Source organism: Chiloscyllium plagiosum, chromosome 3 (assembly GCF_004010195.1).
Source record: "Chiloscyllium plagiosum isolate BGI_BamShark_2017 chromosome 3, ASM401019v2, whole genome shotgun sequence".
Taxonomy (NCBI): Eukaryota; Metazoa; Chordata; class Chondrichthyes; order Orectolobiformes; family Hemiscylliidae; genus Chiloscyllium; species Chiloscyllium plagiosum.
This window is the reverse complement of record NC_057712.1, coordinates 36,410,173-36,430,516: the sequence shown is the minus strand read 5'-3', so window position 1 is coordinate 36,430,516 and position 20,344 is coordinate 36,410,173. Positions and strand designations below refer to the sequence as shown.

The following is a 20,344-nucleotide window of genomic DNA, read 5'->3' as shown; positions in this document are numbered from 1 at the left end:
CTAGGAACTCTCCAACCACAAGGGATGAACTCGGGTTTCACCAGTTTCCTCATTTCCCCTCCCCCCACCTTGTCTCAGTCAAATCCATCGAATTCAGCACCGCCTTCCTAACCTGCAATCTTCTTCCCGACCTCTCCGCCCCCACCCCAGTCTGACCTATCACCCTCACCTTGACCTCTTTCCACCTATCACATTTCCGACGCCCCTCCCCCAAGTCCCTCCTCCCTATCTTTTATCTTAGCCTGCTGGACCAACTTCCCTCATCCCTGAAGAAGGGCTAATGCCCGAAACGTCGATTCTCCTGTTCCCTAGATGCTGCCTGACCTGCTGCGCTTTTCCAGCAACACATTTCCATCAAGTGTATAAGCCCTGCTCTGATTTGCCTTTCCCAAAATGCAGCACCTCGCATTTATCTAAAATTAAACTCCTTCTGCCACTCCTCAGCCCTTTGGCCCATCTGATCAATATTCCATTATACTCTGAGATAACCTTCTTCATTGTCCACTACACCTCCAATTTTGGTGTCATCTGTAAACTTACTAACTATATCTCCTATGTTCACATCCAAATCATTTGTATAAATTTAATTGGAAAAATTGAAGCACCTTTTCCCAACATAAAATACTTGTAACTCAGTCTTCAGAGAAGATGAGAAATCGTTCAGCATTTGTTTTAAAGTAGATAAATTACCCAAAAATATTGAAGATTGCCCATGGATTTACGAAAAAGTTTTGTACTGCAAACCTGTGTATTTGTTACCTCTTCTTTTGGATCATACACAAGGAGGCTAATTGCCCAATTGCTTTTGTGCCTGTTGTTTGGACGAGTTTCCCAATATGTCTCAGTACCTTTTCCCTATTGTCCCGAGCTTTTATCATTCTCAAGTATTCATCAAATTTCCTTTAGAAAGTTACTTTTGAATCAGCTTCTGCCAACATTTCAGGTAGTGCATTCCAGATCATTCTTTTTTGTTTTGTGACTTTTATACCCACATGTAACAGTTTGTTGACAGATTGGTGAGAGGAAGGTAAGGTCAAGAATCGTCTCCAAGCTCAGGTTTCTTTAGAACTCGATTGCACTTTATATTTACTGTGTTTAATAATATTTAGTATTATTGTTACCATTATGAAAGAATATTCTCCACATGTTCTCTCTCCATTCATCTCTCACACTTTTCTAATTAATTCTGCCTACACTATGTCAGTTTTGCCCATAAGGAGGATCTCTGTGACATCATCGCAATTTTGCTTCAGGGTCCTAAAGACCTTTCACAACAATCACAGCAAGTCACTTGTCTAAGACGAATGAGTCTCATTTCCCCTTACTTTGATCCCTTTGCAAATTGACTTAAGTCTGTGTCCTTGGTTACTGGCTGAACTGCCATTGGAAACAGTTCTTCCTCACCTATTCTATCAAAACTACATAAGATTTATTTAATCTTTCCTTACTCTTCTCCACTGTAATAAGAATAGCACCCTCAGTTTTACCTAGGCATCCAAGGCAGTGAAAAGGTTGGATATTTATGCAAATGTAATTGAAGTTCTGATCCTAATGGAAGAGAATCTCATTTTGGGGGTTCTACTTCAGATATAACTGTGGCATGATTATCATCTAACTTTGTTGTTTGAAGAATATACTGACACATTTTGGTGAAAAATTACCTGCGTTTGCTGCGTTGTGTAGAGATTCTCTAATTAGACAATAAAATTGACTTTGTTTGCTGAAAGCCCCGCTCTACCTCCTCCAACACATTAGCTAGCAGCATAATGTCAATGGACACTCCATAGGTCCCAGGGCAAATCCTGCTACTTTGTGTGAGCCTTGGCTAACAGCCATAAAATGGATGCTTGGGAATGCAGCACACCCAGTTCACATAGGCATCATATAAAGGGTGATGAAAATTGTTTTGACTTCTCAGTGTGTTTTATTCATATTTCTCTTCATGCATCCATTGGGTTTTTAGTCACTTATCCAAATATGACTTGGAGTAATATTTTGTTTGATTACATCTTCTGAAGTGTTATGTTGAAAATGTTAAATAAGTGCAGTATATGAACATGGGATCTTTGACCTTTCACTGTAGTTCAGTACATTCAGTTTTGCCCATATGTAGCATCTGCTTTAAGATGGCTAAATTGTCCGAAAGTATTGTGAATTTTACAAGATTAACAAGATAGTTGGTAATGCAAAGTTGTGGTGTTTTATTATCGTTATAATGAATCGTACAGCTCAGAAGGAGGCCATTTGCTCCATTGTGGTTGTGTGAGGTCTCTGAATAAGTTATTCAATTAGATTCGTTCTCTTGCCCTTACCCAATAGCCCTGAATAACATAACGCATGATGTTGAGCAGTTCAGTGTGGCATATAACTTATAAAGAGGAATCCATAGAATGCCTACAGTGTGGAAACAGGCCATTTGGCCCATCAACTACCCCCCCGCCCACCAAAGAGCATCCCATCCAGACCCACCTATCCCCCTACCCTATCCTTATAACCCTACATTCCCCATGACTAATCCACCAAGCTTGCACATCCCTGAACACTATGGGTAATTTAGTATGTCTAATCCACTCTAACTAGCATACCTTTGGACTGTGGGAGGAAACTGGAGCACCCAGCAGAAACCCAAGCAGGCAGGGGGAGGATGTCCACGCAGCCAGTTGCTCAAGGGTGAAATTGAACTGGCACTGTGAGGCAGCAGGGAAACTACTGAGCCACTGTACCTCCTACAATAACCTACAATGTGCATTAACATTTGTGGCAGCTGCCACCAAAGCTCAATGGGAAGGGCTGCTGTATAGCACTCTCCTGCCGTAGGTACTGGGAGACTGGAAATAGCGGGAAATTCCTTTGCCTGTACATTTGACTTAGAACTAAAATTTGTAAGTACAAAGGTTACAGGGAAAAGACAGGAGAATGTGGTTGAGAAATATAGCCATGACTTAATGGGCTGAATGGCCTAATTCTGCTTCTGTATCTTATAATCTCAGTTTAGGGGTGATGAGGCACCTCATGGTGCTACATAATGTATTGAAAAAATCTGTTTGAGTTTTGTAATGTTAAGTTATGATGATCTCTTGATTTAAGGCCAACACAGAGAATGTATATTCAAGTCCATTTCAGAAATTCAAGGCTGTAATCAAGGCTGACTTTCCAGTGCAGTACTCGGGAAACTACTTTCAGATTAGACATTAAATTGAGTCTTCCTTCGCCCTCTCAGGGGGATGCAAAAGTATTACCTAAAAAACAAAATAACTCTCAAAAGTATTTCATTGGCTGTGAAGCACTTTGGTTCTCCTATTGTCCTGAAAGGCACAATGTAAATTCACGTTCTTTCTATTTCTTCTCTTGAGTGTTGACTTTACTTTGCCAGAGTGGACAACAGATCAGTTTGATATTGTGATTGGTATACTGTCAGCTCGACACCACCATGGGTTACGTAATGCACTCAGAAATACCTGGCTGGGGCATTTACAGCATCTGAACCAGCGGTGAGTCACAAATTATTAAAGCATTTAAGTTATTTTTCTCTTTGAACAATTTTTAGATTAGAAAATAGCTGAGAAGAGTGTGCAAATATATGAAAAATAGCTATTTGGTGTAAAAAAAAAAATCCAGGGCTTCTGGAGAAGGAAGTAGAAGAAAGGTTGCAATGTTTAGGGATTCTAAAATCTTACAGCACAGCAGAAGCCTGTACCCAACAACCCCCCCCCCCCCCCCCACACACGGACTCTTAAAGAAAACCATCAATGAGCTCACCTCTTTTCTCTTTCCCCATGGCCAAAATTAGCAAATAAGTGTAAGTAACTGAGAAACAAAAACCTTCAAACTTTCAAATAAAGCATTGTTTTTCTTTATTTGACCAACGTCAAAGAAGGTGATGAAGGTATCTAGTGATTTTTTAAAAGTTTTATAGTAGATGGAAGAATGGTAAATGCTTTGACCTACCATGCACAACCTATGCTATGTAGGATCTCCAGGATGCTTTCTGTATCTTCTATAATCTTTTGTGTAGGAAATGTTGTCAGTGGCAGCAGCTTTAAAGTTTGATTAGCAGCTGGTATTGCTGGGGCTGTGAAATTAGTAGGTGGCATGTTTATAAATGTGGTCAATGTGTAAGCTTATGCAGGAAGATAGGGAGTGAGTGACCACAAGACAGTCAGGAAGAAACAGGCAGGTACTGCAGTAGTCTGTTGAATGCACTCCACTCTCCAGCCAGTATTCAATTCCAAATAGTGATGAAAACAATCGTTCATCTGGTTAGTGTAGCCAGAAACTAGTTCATGGAACACGGTTATCTCAGCTGTGCAGGGGACAACAGATTACAAGAGTAATTGTGGTAGAAAATTCAATAGTACGAGGAATAATTTTAAAAATAATTTAACTTGTGTTTCTAAACAACCAGTTCACCTCTGGCGTGGGTGGGACTTGAAACCTGGGCCTTCCAATCAGTGGTAGGGACTTTATTACTGCACACGAGTGGGCTAGACTGAGCCGTCCATGCTCAGCTTGGCTCTCAGCTATAATACTCACACAATATCTGTCATAAGCAGACTTCATCTTAATCCCTGTATCATTTGTCATCCAGGGAACATTGAATCTGTTCACTCTAACTTTCCCTTGGGTGGGAATATTTCTTGTCTCAACCTGAACACACTCTTCTTTAAAGACAGCCCATTGTTTGGCTGCAGTTCTGCCTGAAAGTCTTTGATTCCTATTTATTGGGGTCAGGCCCACTCTTACCTGATTGAAGTTGGCTTTCCCCCCAGTTAATGTGGGGCGGCATGGTGGCTCAGTGGTTAGCACTGCTGCCTCACAGTGCCAGGGACCCGGGTTTGGTTCCCACTCTGGGCGACTATCTGTGTGGAGTTTGCACATTCTCCCCATGTCTGCATGGGTTTCCTCCGGGCGCTCCGGTTTCCTCCCTCCAAAGATGTGCAGGTCAGGTGAATTGGCCATGCTAAATTGCTCATAGTGTTAGGTACATTAGTCAGGGGTAAATATAGGGCAGGGTAGGGGAATGGGCCTGGGTGGGTTACTCTTCAGAGGGTTGGCGTGGACTTGTTGGTCTGAAGGGCCTGTTTCCATACTGTAGGGAATCTAATCTAATCTAAAATTGGAGATGCCAGTGTTGGACTGGGGTGTACAAAGTTAAAAATCACACAACACTAGGTTATAGTCCAACAGGTTTATTTGGAAGCACTAGCTTTCAGAGTGCAGCTCCTTCATCAGGTGGTTGTCCAGGAGTCGCGCTCCGAAAGCTAGTGCTTCCAAATAAACCTGTTGGACTATATCCTGGTGTTGTGAGATTTTTAGCTTAATCTAGAATCCTTAATCTAGATTGTTACTTGACCTATTCCAGAGCCAGTCTAAACTTTATGGTACAATGATCACTGTTCTCTAAATCTGCTCCTATTGACACTTAATCCGCGGTATATCTCATTTCATATAATCAGGTTTAGAAATGCCTCCTTTCTCATTCCACTGGAAGCATACTGATGCAGAAAATTTCCAAATAATACAGGGATTAAAATTAACAAGAAAAAGTCTGCTTATGACAGATGTTTTGAGAGCTGAGAGCCAGGCTGAGTGTGGAAAGTTCAGTCCGAGGTACTCCACTTTAGGAAGGATGTGAAAGCATCAGACAGAAGAGGTTCAGAAGTACGGTTCAGGGACAGAGGACTTCAATTACTCAATAAATTGAAAGAGTTGGGACTATTTTGTTTGGAGAAGAGAAGATTGAAAAAAAGATTTAATAGAAATATTAAAATCTTGAGCTGTCTCGACAGCAGATAAGGGAAACTGTTCCCACTGGTGGAAGGATCGAGAACAAGAAGTTGTAGTTTAAAGGTAATTTGCAAAATAAGCAATGGCAACATGAGGAATATCATTTCCATGTAGCTAGTGGTTAGGATCTGCTTCAGAGTCATTCAAGAGGGAATTAGATTATCAGAAAAGGCAGAATATGCAGGGCCTTGGGGAGTGACACGAGGTGAACTGTTCCTTCAGTGAGCCAACACCGAGATGATAGACAAACGGACTCCTTTTGCACTGTAACCATTCTGTGAAGAGTGTAAAGTACATAACACATATTTAAGTGGTACGTTCATTATGTACACAGGTTGTCAACAGAACAACAGCAGAACAATTACCACTGTTCTTGTCCACAAATACAGGAACATTGGTAAGATCTGAAACATTTTATTCATTCATGGATGTGGGCATTTCTGACTGGGCTAAGGTTTATTGTCCATCTGTAATTGTTCTTGAGAAGGTGATGATCGTTGTCCTCTTGAGCTGCTGCAGTTCCTTGGTGTGGAGGGGCGTTGTAGAATATGATGTTAATTCTAGCGTATATCTTTAGTATATGGTGTGCAGACCTCTCATAGTCTTACCCTTTAATGGTGATCATTAAGGCAGGTTGAGGGAGTGGGGAATGTCTGGTTGCCTTGACGGGTTGTGACTGAGTCCAAACATGACCCAATCGGATAAACCAGGGATTTTTGTTCTTCATTTCTGCCTGGATGCATTCTGCATTGAAAATGTGTTCCCTCCATTCACTGGGTCTATATCCCTTCCCAATGCCAGGGTCTCTCTTCTCCACCCTCCACCTAGCTTCACAGGGTCTGGACAGGGTTTGTCTCCCCTCCCCTCTGCCAGCCTTGGTCTATTCCCCTCTTCCCTTCCATACCATGGGACATAGTCCAAGGAATTATCCCTAATGTTTTGGTCAGTATTTATCCCTCAGTCAACATATTAAACTCGATTATCTGGTTATTATCACATTTCAGTTTATGGGCACTTTTCTGCACACAAATTGGCTGATGCATTAATTACAATGTCTACTTCAAAGGTACTTCATTGGTTATAAACCAAATGAGATCATGAAATGCACTGTAGATTTTTTTTTGTGTCTCTGGCAGTGTCCTTGCAAAGTTTATAATTGGGACTTATGGCTGCAACATTCCTGATGAGGACAGAGAGGATCCCTACTCCTGTCAATTGCTCAACTTTACAAACCCAGGTCAGACTTGCTGGAAATTATTAAAATGCTATACTCTTGTATTTGAGAAGGGAGGACATCATGTACACAAACATACTGGAAATCTGAACATATGCACAGGGAATCTTGTGGCTGGAACAGGTAGGAATTCAACAACCTCCTACCATTACCTTATATGGTCAAAGGTCCAGGTGCCATATTTAAAGGGCACTAAGACAGTCATTCACTCCTCACTAGACTGGAATGGCACTTAGGCTTCAGGAGGGGACAGCTGCAGTAAAACTTTCAAGCTCCTATTTCCTCGCAGTCACCTCCCCCTCTATCTCCAAACACCCTGCTGTTTCCCCTCCCAGGTCGATCTGCACCCACCGTTCCCACCATAACAGAGTTTAAGCAAGTACAGGAATCCGGCCAAGTAGGGATCTACGCCCTAGATTGTATCCCCCATGTCATGGAGGCCCACTACAAACTGAGAAACATGGCAACATAGAAAATAGAAGCAGGAGTAGATCATTCAGCCCTTCAAGCCTGCTCCACTATTCAGTATGATAATATCTGATCATCCAACGCAATACCCTGTCCCGGCTTTCTCCCCATACCATTTGATCCCTTTTGCAGTAAGAACTATATCTAACTCCTTCTTGACAATATTCAATGTTTTGGCCTCAACCGTTTTCTGTAGCAGAGAATTCCACAGGCTCGCTGCTCTATGGGTGAAGAAATTCCTCCTCACCTGAGTCCTAAATGGCCTACCCCATATTCTTAGATCTGGTTCAGGAAATAATTTATTTCTCACAACGAGTTGTTATAATCTGCAGATCCCTGAAAGGGTCGTAGAAGCAGTTTCAATAGTAGAAAAGATCAATTTGTAGTGTTAAAGGGAAAATATAAGATGAATGGGAGTAATTTAGTAGCTATGTCAGTGAGCTGGTGCAGTGTCCTTCTAAGGGCTTATGCCCGAAACGTCGATTCTTCTTCTCCTTTGATGCTGCCTGACCTGCTGTGCTTTTCCAGCAACACATTTTTAAGCTGGTGCAGTGTCCCAAGTGGCCTACTGTGCTGACTCAGTGACAAGCAGCATGTTTTAGCTTCATTATAAACTAACCTTAGCTAATAATTTAATGTAGATCATTAAGTTTTCCATGTGGTCAGTATTCCAATACAGAGAAACAATTATGAGCTAAGGGTGTGAATTTGATTCTGTCCTATGCATGAGTCTTAATGTATCACTGTGTTTTGTCAGCCATGAATTAGTAAACAGCATTTGTACTGCTGAGTCAGAACATTGTGGTTCAAGTCTTAGTTGTGATGAGCATACAATCTCAGCAGACACTTATTATGGAGGGAGCGCTGCACTGTTGGAGATGCTGTTCTCCAGATGAGATGTTAAATTGAGGCCTTATCCATCCTTTCAATCAGGTGTGAAAATTTCTCATTTGAAGATAAGTATTCTTCCCAATGTTTTCCCTCAGCTGGTATTTATCTCCCATCCAGTATCACTAAGGCTGATGATCCTTAGTTAACACTGTATAGCTTGCTAAGTGAGAGTGATGTGATTCCTATATTCCTACAGTGACATCACTGCAAACGTACTTATTGGCTGTAAAGTATAATACTGTGGAATGTCTAGAGGCCGTGAGAGATGCTATAGAAATGTAAATCTTCCTTTTCTTTCTTTTTGCAGTTATAGGCCAGGAAATTGAAGCTGTCAGTCTGTTCGGAACTCCTGCTTCAACATTGCTGGGAAGCAAGATTTCAAAGATTGACTTCCGCGTTCTCCATCCCATTATTATTACAAGAGTTGGGGTATTCCATGATCAGAGAGGAGCAGGTTTTCATCAGAATCTCACTGTTCGACTCTACCAAACCACGCTGGAGGTAAGTCTCCCCACTTAGTCATGACATCCTATCAATCCCTGAGTTGAGCTTCTAACCTCCTAACCTTGTCCACCACCTAGGCTGCCTTTGTCCACATTCATAATTTCACGTTTCTCAGTTCTTGCCTCAGCACGTCTGTTGCTCAAAGTCTTATCAATTCATTAGTTACTTCTGTACTCTTGGCAACCCGACCATCCTGCACCCATCATAAACTTCAACACGTACATAACTCACACCAAATTTAATTTCTTCATCATCATTGTGTTTGCTGAGTTAAGTTGACTCCACAACTAGCAATGCCTCAAATATGAAATTCTCAATTTTCAAATAACTCTAAAAGCCTTACATTATTGTTCACCTTGTAATCTGCACAGGCCCAATAAGTTTCCCTGTTTCTATAACTTCCTCTAGCCCCTACAACCCTCCCTCCCTCTGTAGCCTCCTCCAGACACTACAACCTCCCTCTTTCTGTTGCCTCTTCCAGATACTACAACCCTCCCTCTCTCTCTGTAACCTCCTCCAGCCCCTACAATGCTCCCCCTCTCTCTGTAACAGCTTCCACCATTGTGGTGCTCATTTTAGACGTGGGCTAAAATCAGAATGGGTCTCAAATATTAGATTAATTTTTTTAAAGTCATTTTTATCTCATGGGTATTGCAGTCATTGATAGCCCCTGGAGACAGTTGTGATGGTTAAGGTAACCAAATGATTAGCTGGCACATTACACGGGAAACAGATTGAACCAGCCAGCACTGTAACAATTTGTTGGAACTCTAGCCTGTTGTTTACAAACTCTCAGAGTGGAAGCTGTTGCTGTATTATTGTGTGAATATTTTACCAGGAGGTGATTGCCAGTGCCCGCTTCAGTCCGCTCAGCTCGGGAGTACAAGTGAACCAACTGTGGTATAAACCAGTGGAAAGATTCCTTTTACCTAAGGTACAAACAAAGGTTTAAGAATAGTTTTGTTCCTTTTCCTTTGCTGATCATGCTGAGTAACCTTTTAGAAAATCCAATCTGTATTGTGTGCTGCATCCTTTGTGATATTTCTTCTCCCCAGTCTATTCAAGTCTTGCGATGAAGTATTCTGCTTAGATGTCTGCAGAGCTACTGTTAACCGGCCCATTAAGAACTGGATGATAGCAATCTTGGGAGAAAGTGAGGACTGCAGATGCTGGAGATCAGAGTCAAAAGTGTGGTGCTGGAAAAGCAGTCAGTCAGGCAGCATCCGAGCAGCAGGAGAGTCAACATTTTAAGCATAAGCTCACATCAGGAATGTGAGGTTATGCTAGAAATGCCGATTCTCCTGCTCCTCGGATGCTGTCTGACCGGCTGTGCTTTTCCAGCACCACACTTTTTGACTGATAGCAATTTTGGGTGATCCCCAATGTTTTCCTCCTCTTTCGCAAAGGAAAATTACCAGGTTCCTAGTGTGGTTTGCTTCACTCTGGTCCTCACACTTCACATCCAGAGGATTTGCACTCTGAGCCCATTTTATTAGCTGGTATTTGTCTTCTTTTGGGGATATCAATGTGGCTGTATCAGCCATTCTAAGATATTGCTCACTACCCAGTGAGTTAAAAATATAATCTATATCAGTCTAATAGATTAAGGTTTACTTTGTTTTGTTACAAAGTCCAACTTAATCTATCCATTTTCTTCAATTATCCTCCGATTGCTTACCTTCCCTTTGCTCTTCAAGATTTTTAAACCTGTCATCATTTCGCTCAGTCTAGCTCCATGTCCATCTCTCCAGAAGATAATGTTTTGACCACTTCAGTCTGAAGTCCACCTTGCTCACAATGCCAGAACTAACCTGGCCAGAATCTCAAATGATGTTCCTTGTGGCAATGGCCACTGTGTGTTAAACTTCAATCCCTCCATTAATGTTTCTTCAGTGTACATTGTGATATTTATTATACCTTCACCCTATTAAACTCTATCTCAAATATGACATCTCAATAATTCACTTTGCAAAGATAGTTCCAGAACTATTTATTTGTTTAAATTGAATTGAATGCAATGATGAGTTTGAAGCCATGTGCCTAGAGTATGAACTTCGATGACAGTGTCCAGTGACACTATCACCAACCTTCACTTTTTCCCTCAAACCGCAGTCCGTCCCTTCTACCTTCTGTATGTGACTCTCTTCCTGATTCTCCAGATTGTCCATCAGCTATAAGACACGAGTCAGGAGTGTGATGGAATATCCTCCACTTGGCTGGATAAGTGCATCTTGAGAAACTCTACATCATCCAGGGTATGTGATTGACATTCCACTAATCACATTTAAATATTGACTCCTTTCACCAGTGATGTGCATAGGCAGCAGTATGTACCTTGTATAAGATACAAAACTCCCTTAACAGCACCTTTCAAACCCATGACTTCTACCATCTAGAAGGACAAGGATGGAAGATACATAGGAACACCACAACCTGCAAGTTTCCCTCCAAGCCAGTCACCATCCAGACTTGAAACTATATTGCTGTTTCTGGACTGTCGTCCGATTATCATCCTGGAACTCCCTTTTTAATGACATTGTGGACATAGCAAATGGACTACAGTGTTTAAGAAGGTAGTTACCCGTCCTTTACGAGGGCAGTTGGGAATGGGCAATTAACAATGATCCTCACATCTCATAAGTAAATTAACAAAAATGTATAAAATCTCAAATCATGAAATTTAAAACACCTGTTTTGACAGGGCTTTGAAGGCACCATTGCTTGGGAGAGCCAAGACTCTCAGTACCTCATTACCACAAACCTCACTGATGTCGTCCTTGACAGTGGAGGAGGTGTTCTTAGATTCTCTGCAGTAAGTCAATCTTCGTGTTACAGTAACTTAACTAGTCAGGACTACTACAGAAAAGTGATTAGGAGCAGAAGACTCTCTTCTGGGAAGACATTGGGGAATGACTATTATTGGAGGTACAGTGATCAGCATGTGCAGTTGTGGGGATAGTGCTGAGGGAGCACTGCAAGAGGCAATATAGTGGGATTGTTGCACAGCTTTTTCAACTAAATGTGTAAGGATGTGACTGATTAGTGTTAAAGGCATGTTAACTGTGGCAAAAATATTATGCTGGGTATTGATTTTAAGTATGTGTGTTTATGTACATTATTTGTGTACATTTTTCCCTTCTAATTTTCCTCCTAATTTTTCTCTTGTTGTTGTATAGGCTCAGCTTCAGGCAGAGAAGCAGGTGATTCAGGATGGTTTTGGACAGAATGTGGCTGCTGTGGCTGGGGGCTTTACCTACACCATTCATGGTAAGTCAGTGAAAGACCAAGCTGCAACCCTGTAAACTGTTTAATCCCTTAAGTTTAAAAAAGATGTTGCTGAAACAGTCATGTAGGGAAATAACTAGAAAAGATATTGGCCTTAAAGGTTCAATAGTCTGAGCACCTAAGAGGTAACATAAAAGCTCTTTAGTGTGACATAAGAAGTTACGAAAATTATCATGATGCTGTCAAAATCTGACAGATGCATTGATATCCCAAATAGAAGGAAAACTTGCTATCTTACCTGGTCTGGGTCCATATGTATGTCCAATCCTTCATTAATTTGATTGATTCTTAATACTGTTTCAAGTGAGCTCAGAATTGCCTCAAACTGATGGGAACTAGGAATGGGCAAGGTACCCATATACGCTTGTGGAGAACAATTTTTAAAAGTACTTTCTGCATAATTTACTGCCTTACTATATTATTGTCATTAAGTAACTTTAGCACGAATAGCATAGGGTCAACATAAAAATGACCACCTGTTTGGCAAAATTGTTAGAGCTTTTGAGAATGAAACTAGTAAGGTAGATAAAGGTGAACCAGTAGATGTAATATACTTGAATTTCCAAATGACATTTGATAAGGTGTTACAGATAATGTTAATACACAAGGTAAGGTCTTATGGAGATGAGGGGCTATATTAGCACAGATATAGGATTGGTTAATAGTAAGGAAACAAAGAGTAGGGATTCGCAGGTAATTTTCAGACTGTGCCTAGTGGAATGCTGCAAGCCTTAGTTGTTTACCATCTTTACTGCTGTCTCTTCATCTGTCATTGATATTGTATCTAAGTTTGCTAGCGACACACGGCTAGGTGACAAGGACACAAAGAGGCTGGAAACAGTCATAGACAGCTTAAGTAAGTGGACAGTAAGGTGGCAAATAGGGTATAACATGGAGGAAGGGTGAAGTTATTCAGAAAGCAAAGTAGAATATCCTTTTGAAAGATGTGAAATGTGGAAATATAAATGTTCAGAGACTTTGGTGTACTCACGCAAGGACCATAAATTTAGCCTGCAAGTACAGCAAGCAATTAGTAAAGCAAATGGCATATTGGCTTTATTGCAAGTGGATTGAAGTAAAAGAACAAAGAAGTCTTGCTACAATTGTACAGGACTTGAGGAGACAACACCTGGAATATTTTGTGCAATTCTGGTCTCTATATTCTATTGAAGACAGAAGAGTGAAAGTTTGTTATATTGGTCCATGAAATGAGAGGATTATTCTACAATAAGCCGAGTAAATTGGCATCTATTCTTTGGAGCTTGGAAGAATCAGACATGATTCTGTTGAAACATTGAAGATTCCATTGAAACACTGACAAATGGGTTGTTTTACCTGATTGGGGAATCTAGAAACTGGGGAGCACAGTTTTAGGATAAGACATTGATCATTTCAGACAGAGATGAAAAAAACATCTTCACTTGAGGTTTTTTTTGGAATTCTCTACCAATTATTAAATATATTTAAGGCTGGGATATGCAGATTTGTGGCCTCTTGGAATCCAAGGATTTGGGGAAACAGGTGAAAAAATGGAGTTGAAGCCCAAGAGGTCATTGATGATTGGTTGGATAGTGGAGGAGTCTCAATGGATCATATAGTATGCTTCTGTTTCTATTTCTGTGTTGACTCTTTGCAGTTTTCTGACACAATAAGCACACTATTACCCCCATGATAACTTGCCTGAAATTTAATGATGAGGATTCCTACAAGACCAGATTCAACTTGTCATTTTACTCATCTTTTTTAGATGGTGCTACACTCTTGGAAAGCCTCACCACTAGGCCCAAGCGGTTTGATATCCACAAAAATAAGCTCAGGGAAGAAGATGCGGCCTTACAAAAAGAAAGCCAAACCTATCAAGATATTGTTTTTGTAGATGTAATAGACACATACAGAAATGTGCCACACAAGTTGCTTCAGTTTTATCAGTGGTAAGGGATATTCTTCATTTTGTTCACACTTTGTGTCACTTCTGGTTCAGAGGATTGCACTCTCACCTCTGCATCTAAAAAAATGGCATCAATTCCCATTCTGAAAGTTGAGCACAAAATTCAGCTTGACACTCCCAATGCCAGTACTGAGGGAGTGCAAGCTATTGGAAGTGCCAACATTTTGATGTGAGTTCAAACTGAGGTTTGGTGCCCTCTCTCAGGCAGACAAATAACATCACACGGCACTTTATAGAATAAAAGCAGAGAATTTCTCCCCAGAAATGGGATCAATATTTACCCCTCAAACAACACCTACAAATAATATCTGATCAAATACTGAATGGCTGTTTGTGAATGCCCTGTATGCCAACTGTCTCCAGTGTTTCCTGTATTCTAGCAGAACCTACACCAAAGGAAGCACTTCATTTTTAAACGGTTTTGGGGCATCTTAACGTCATGACAGGCAGCATAGACAGTCAAGTCTTTTCCTTTTAATTATATTACTGTGATGGTGCTTTTCTTTGGGTAACTTAAGCACTTGAAACTTAGGAGTTTTCCTTGAATGTACACACCGACACACGTTCTCACACACACTCTCTCTCTCTCTCTCTCTTACTGAAAGCTTGTTTGATAATATCATGAATTCTGAACCTGCTTTTACCTCACAAACAGGTCTGTGGAGACAACGAGTTTCAAGCTGCTACTAAAAACGGATGATGATTGTTATGTCGATGTGGAGGCAGTACTAGAGAGAGCCGGAGAGAGACTGGGAGCTACGAATGTGTGGTGGGGAAAGTCAGTATCTGTGTATTCGTGACAGCTTTATAAGTCGTTCAGTCATTCCAAGGTAGCGATTTGCAGGGCTATGTGGCACTAGTGTTGGAATCATTCACATCATTCTTTTGAACAGCAATAATGATAATAATAGTTGCATGGCCTTTTGCACTGCATACATTTGTTTCATAATTTGACTCTGTATAGCTGTTATTGAAGATCTGGCTGCCTACATGTTAAAGTCACTGCATTTTCTATTTGTTTGCCTGAATTACTGTATAACTTGCCTGATGAGCCACTTTTTTTCTTACCAGATATTCCTGGGAATTAATTTGCATAAGTCTGAGTCATATTTATTTATCTCAGACGTTTTCTTAAATGTGATCTATCTTTTGTTCCCTTCTCCCCAGCTAGTCAATAAATTATTTTTTAGCTGCGGATTAATCTCACATCTTTCATGTGCTGTTACTGCTTTCTTTTATTTGTCTTGCTATCCCTTCCTAGCTAAGTGGTTTCACGTTCAAAGAAAGCTTGACAGATCTCAATATCAAATACCCAGGGACCTCCACCACTCGATTTCAGTGGAATGTGTTTCCTGAGAATTTGATAAGTACCAAGTGGAAAACCAGTTGAAACTGATGTGCTATGTTACTCACCTTAACACAAAAGACGTGGAGCTTTGGAGTAATATGACTAAGGAAGTTAATTTATGAATTAGAACATGAAATGCTGGAAGCACTCAGCAAGTGAGGCAACATCTGGAGAGAAAGAAAAACAGATTTAATGCTTCAGGTCAATTACTTTTTCAGAACTGGAAGATATTAAAAATGTAATAACTTTTAACCAAATACAGAGCAGAGAAGGGGGATGGTGGGGAAGAACAAAAGGGAAGGAGTGTGATATGGTGTAAGGCAGGAGGCATTAAAAGGCCAAAATGCTGGATGCAAGAGAAAAGTAGTTGATAATTACAGAGGTATCTGAGGGAAATGTTACAGAATAGTTACAGAATGTCCAAGTGGAAGTGGACAAATAAGTTTTAATATAATTAAATTCATACAGCATGGCTGAAAGGCTTTTATAAAAGTACCTAGCCTGTTATTTCTCAAGCTTGTGTTAAACTTAGAAATTGTTAATCAGCAAAATCTTCCCAATTGCGAGGGTAGCTCATTGGACTGAAGCATTAACTGTTTTTCTCTCTATGGTTGTATTTTTCCAGCATTTTCTGTTTCCACTGCAGATTTATAGCATCTGCAGTATTTTACAGCTGTTTTTTTAAAAACTTTGTTCAGAAAGACCCAGCATTCATTTACTTCCACAAATGATTTCCTCAGTTTCAGGCAGAATTGGGCAGTGGATGGAAGCGGGAAGTGGATGGAACTGGAATACCCAAGTCTGGTCTATCCGGATTTTGCCTGTGGTTCTGGTTATGTCGTCTCTCACAACTTAATTCAATGGCTGGCAGAGAACGCCAAGACACTAAAAGTCTATCAGGTGTTGGGCACTTTGTGGGTTTTAACTGGCTTGTGTATATCGTGGTTGAAAAGTATTCACTGGTTACTTGAATCCATTTTACTAATAGAGCCATTTTTTGTCTTAGCAATTCCTAAGGTCCGTATTGTTCCTCTTTTGGTTGCATAATATAATAAAAGTTGTTAATTAATCATAGCCATGAATCTCTATCAGGTGCTTTACAACTGACTCAGGCAGGAGAGCACTAGTTAAAAGCTATGGGAACCAGAGGTTCAGAGTCATCTGGTCTTTTCAAACATGTCACATAAGAAATATGAGCTAAAGTGGACTATATTACCCCTTGGATCCCAATATGCAATAAAATAATGGCTGATCTTCTCCATAAACTCCATTTTCCAAAGGGTGTGAGACTAATTGTGTGTTGCTAACTACAGCTATGGACAGGGTAGATGGTAAGAGTCTCCAATGCTTTTAGCAACAAATGACTGAACAGGAATATCTCCTGCTCTTGCCACTTGTCAGTGGTGTATTGGAAGGATTTGCAGAAGGATACTTAACCTATTTGGCCACAACATAAACACATGTTCCTTGGCTATCATGCCATGGGTGGGGTCTCAGACCTGGAGATTATGGCCTCAGAAGTAGGGATGCTACTTGCTGTATTATAAAACCTCCTTCCAGACCATATCTGACTGTCATAGTCAATAAGAAAATGAAAGGTGCTAAAATGGTAAAGAACTTTGAATTGAGAGATTGAAGTCTGAAATGTTTTAGTAGTACAAGAAAAAACCTTGCTGTCACTGCATTTCTTGCATGGTATATGGGAACGAGCAACATCCCTTGCATCTTACCTTTTCAGATCAATAATCTAAGGAACATGTTCTCTATGGACAGTTTTTCTTCTAGTTAAGATCTAACGCAGGCTGTTGCATTTGTGCCATCTCAGCATATGGGCAAGACCAACATATTATTGCCTATCTCTAGTTGCCCTTGAAGTAAGTAGTGATCCTTTTTGATCTGGGGAGGAATTACTCTCATGGTGTTTTTAGGTGAGAGTGCTTGTGACTCAATGTTTATGGAGGAAAAGGGATATATTTTCAAGTCAGAATGGGAGAGAGTTGGAGGCAATGGTGCCATATGCAGCATCTGCCCTTGTCCTAGGAATGTCTCAAAGATTGTTTTGAAGGATCATCTTCACTGTTCATGTTTGTTGATACAGTCCCAAACCTTTTCGGAGTGAAATTGCGAAATGAGAAAACTTGTGTAATTCCTATTGTAATCAATTACATGCAGAAAATATTGGATGTGTGAAGGCCTCTCTGATCTGTATTGTAACTGCAGGGTGAAGATGTCAGCATGGGTATTTGGATGGCTGCAGTTGGACCTCAGCGACATCAGGTGAATATTCAACATTTCTACTGTTGTTTTAGTGTGAGTCTAGAGTTTTACTATGTGTAAAGTGATGAGTCCCTTTCCAAAAAAAAGCAAAATTAGGCATTTGAGGGGCAGATTTTCACAGTACCTGTACATGCTACTTTGCAATATTGCAATATAAAACACAGCATCATGCCAGAGTCCAATTGGTCTATACCAGTGTTAATGCTTCTTCCACCCTGTCTTTGTCTCAACCAGCTTTCTTCATGTGCTCAAGTATCCCCTTAAATCCATCAATTCTATTTGCCATAGTATTGCAATAGTAATAAGTTCCTTATTTCAGAGGGATTAGTATATGGAAGTGTCACTGAATTCCTGACTGGATTTATTAGTAACACTCTTATTTATGGCCCGTCCTTTTAGATCTCCACTCAAGTGTATCTTTCACGTTCATAAAAGCCTTTAATCTCTGCTGTAACTTTTCTATTCTTGACTTTGAATCTATTGTAGCTTGTACTAAAACGTCCACTTATTCTTCCATCCTCCTGCTGACAAGGATCCTCGCTGGCTGTGTGAAAAGAAATGTCTGCATGGTGCTCTATCATCCCCACAGTACTCTCCAAAGGAGTTGCTTGAGTTGTGGAAGAACAAGGAAGAGTGTGGAAACCCCTGTTACTGTCAAAAGTGAGATTGTCAGTGAATTCTCAGCAAGTCACAGCAAATGTCAAAGATCTTTTTGGCTCGGGTAATCTTGACTGTGAGTCAGAACACTATGCTTTGTTTCATCTGTGGTTCGTCTTTCGTTAAAAGCTGAGGTATCAATCTTGACAAACCCAATAACAGTTGGATTGAAATGACTGTGTTCATAAAGGAACAACCTATCTTATCTTCTAATTCCACTGGCCCTATGGACTTTTAACTGCTACTGAGCTTGCACCATTTTCATTTTGGTTCGAGCTGGTACAGTAGCACCAGTGTCAATGGCTAGACATAGCCTTTGTGGGTGTTGCAATTTAAGAACTTAACAGAAGAAAAAAGTAGAAAAACCTTCATATTTTTGTAAGTGAGGAAAAAAGTGTTCCAAATCATTTTCTATTCTCCATATTCCACATTATTTAGATTCAAGAAAAGAAGTAAACAATATGAGCAGGAAATAAATAATGATTCAGGAAGGAAGGAGTGGAAAATGTTTTAAGCAATCAATGTAGTAAACTGGGTAAAGTACAAAACACTGAATTTAATGGGTATACATCTTAATTGGCAGTATTCCCCAGAGGCCTTAATTTTGTTTTGTATTGTGGTTACCAATGACTTAATGAAGAGAGTATTATATATTCAAACAAACATGCTGATAACACTAAATTAGGTGATAGAGGTGGGTAACATTGATGCACTCAGTTTGTAACTTTAAGACTGCAACTAGGAAAAACCAGCCAACTGGGAGCTCATGGTGGGCAAGTGATGAAAAAAGCAAATGGATGGTCAAGGTTTGAACGTGCTGCAAAGAAGCTTTGAATTTCTGCAGTGCAGCTTGTAGATTTTACCAATGCTGCCACTATGGTGAAGGGAGTGAGTACTGGTGATGGATGAGGTGGCAATCAAATTGCTCCTTAGTACTGGATTGTGTCAAGTTTCTTAGGTTTTTGGAGCTGCAATGATACTGGTAAGTAGGGAATATTCCATCATACTCCTGATAAGTGCCTTTTAGGTGGTGGGCAGGTAATGGGGAGTCAAGATATGAATTAATCACCACAAAATTTCTAGCTTCTGACCTCTTGTAACTGGTCCAGTTCAATCTTTGGTCAAACTTGATTGAATTTTCAGAGGACGTAACCAAAAAGATTGATTGAGGGCAGAGCGGTAGACTGTCTACATCAACTTTACTAAAGGCTTTGACAAGGTTCCACATGATGGATTAATTAGTAAAGTTAGATTACATGGGATTAAGGGAAAGCTTGCCAATTAGATGTAAAATTGGCTTGATGGTGGGAGACAGAGGGGGTTGGTGGAGGGTTGTTTTTCAGACTGGAGGCCTGAGACAGGAGTGTTCCACAGGGGTCAGTGCTGTGTCCAGTTTTGTTTGTCATTTTATATAAATGATTTGGATGAGAATTTAGGGGGCATAGTTAGTAAGTTTGTAGATGACATGGTATAATCAACTGTGAAGGTGGTTATGCAAGATTACAAAGGGATCTTGATCAGTTGGGACAATAGGCTGAAAAGTAGCAGATGGAGTTTAAATTTAGCAAAATGCAACACCATGCATTTATCTAAATGAACAAGGGCAGGATTTGTGTAGTTAATGGGTAGTGTTATAGAACTGAGACTTAGGGGTTCAGGTAAATAGTTCTTTGAAGTTTCCATCACAGGTAGACAGGGTGGTTAAGAAGGTGTATATAGCATGTTTGCCTTCATTGCTCAAACCATTGAGTAGAGGAGTTGGGACATCATGTTGTGGTGATACAGGACGTTAGTGAGGCCACTTATGGAGTACTGTGTACAGTCCTGGTTGCTCTGCTACAGGAAGGATATTATTAAATTGGAGAGGATTCAGAAAAGATTTATGAGAATGTTGTTTGAGTTATAAGGAGAGACTGAGTCCTTTTTTTAACTAGAATGTAAGATG

General features: G+C 40.4%; 1 protein-coding gene across 7 annotated transcripts in view; it reads left to right on the top strand.

The window, feature by feature from the left end:
• Positions 1-18,890, top strand: part of b3galnt2 (beta-1,3-N-acetylgalactosaminyltransferase 2) — a 27,377-nt gene extending 8,487 nt beyond the window's left edge. Inside the window, exons 2-12 of one of the 7 annotated variants that reach the window (XM_043679927.1) lie at positions 3,374-3,491; positions 6,924-7,024; positions 8,688-8,881; positions 9,723-9,818; positions 11,586-11,696; positions 12,061-12,151; positions 13,917-14,100; positions 14,773-14,895; positions 16,206-16,365; positions 17,686-17,742; positions 18,275-18,890. In XM_043679927.1, coding sequence (XP_043535862.1) covers positions 3,374-3,491; positions 6,924-7,024; positions 8,688-8,881; positions 9,723-9,818; positions 11,586-11,696; positions 12,061-12,151; positions 13,917-14,100; positions 14,773-14,895; positions 16,206-16,365; positions 17,686-17,742; positions 18,275-18,406 — 1,367 coding nt within the window. In that variant the 3' untranslated portion in view covers positions 18,407-18,890. Of the gene's footprint in view, positions 1-3,373; positions 3,492-6,923; positions 7,025-8,687; positions 8,882-9,722; positions 9,819-11,585; positions 11,697-12,060; positions 12,152-13,916; positions 14,101-14,772; positions 14,896-16,205; positions 17,340-17,685; positions 17,743-18,228 lie in introns of those variants that run through there. The other 6 variants (XM_043679909.1, XM_043679941.1, XM_043679919.1 and 3 more) reach the window with 6 other exon arrangements.
• Positions 18,891-20,344: the final 1,454 nt, after the last annotated feature.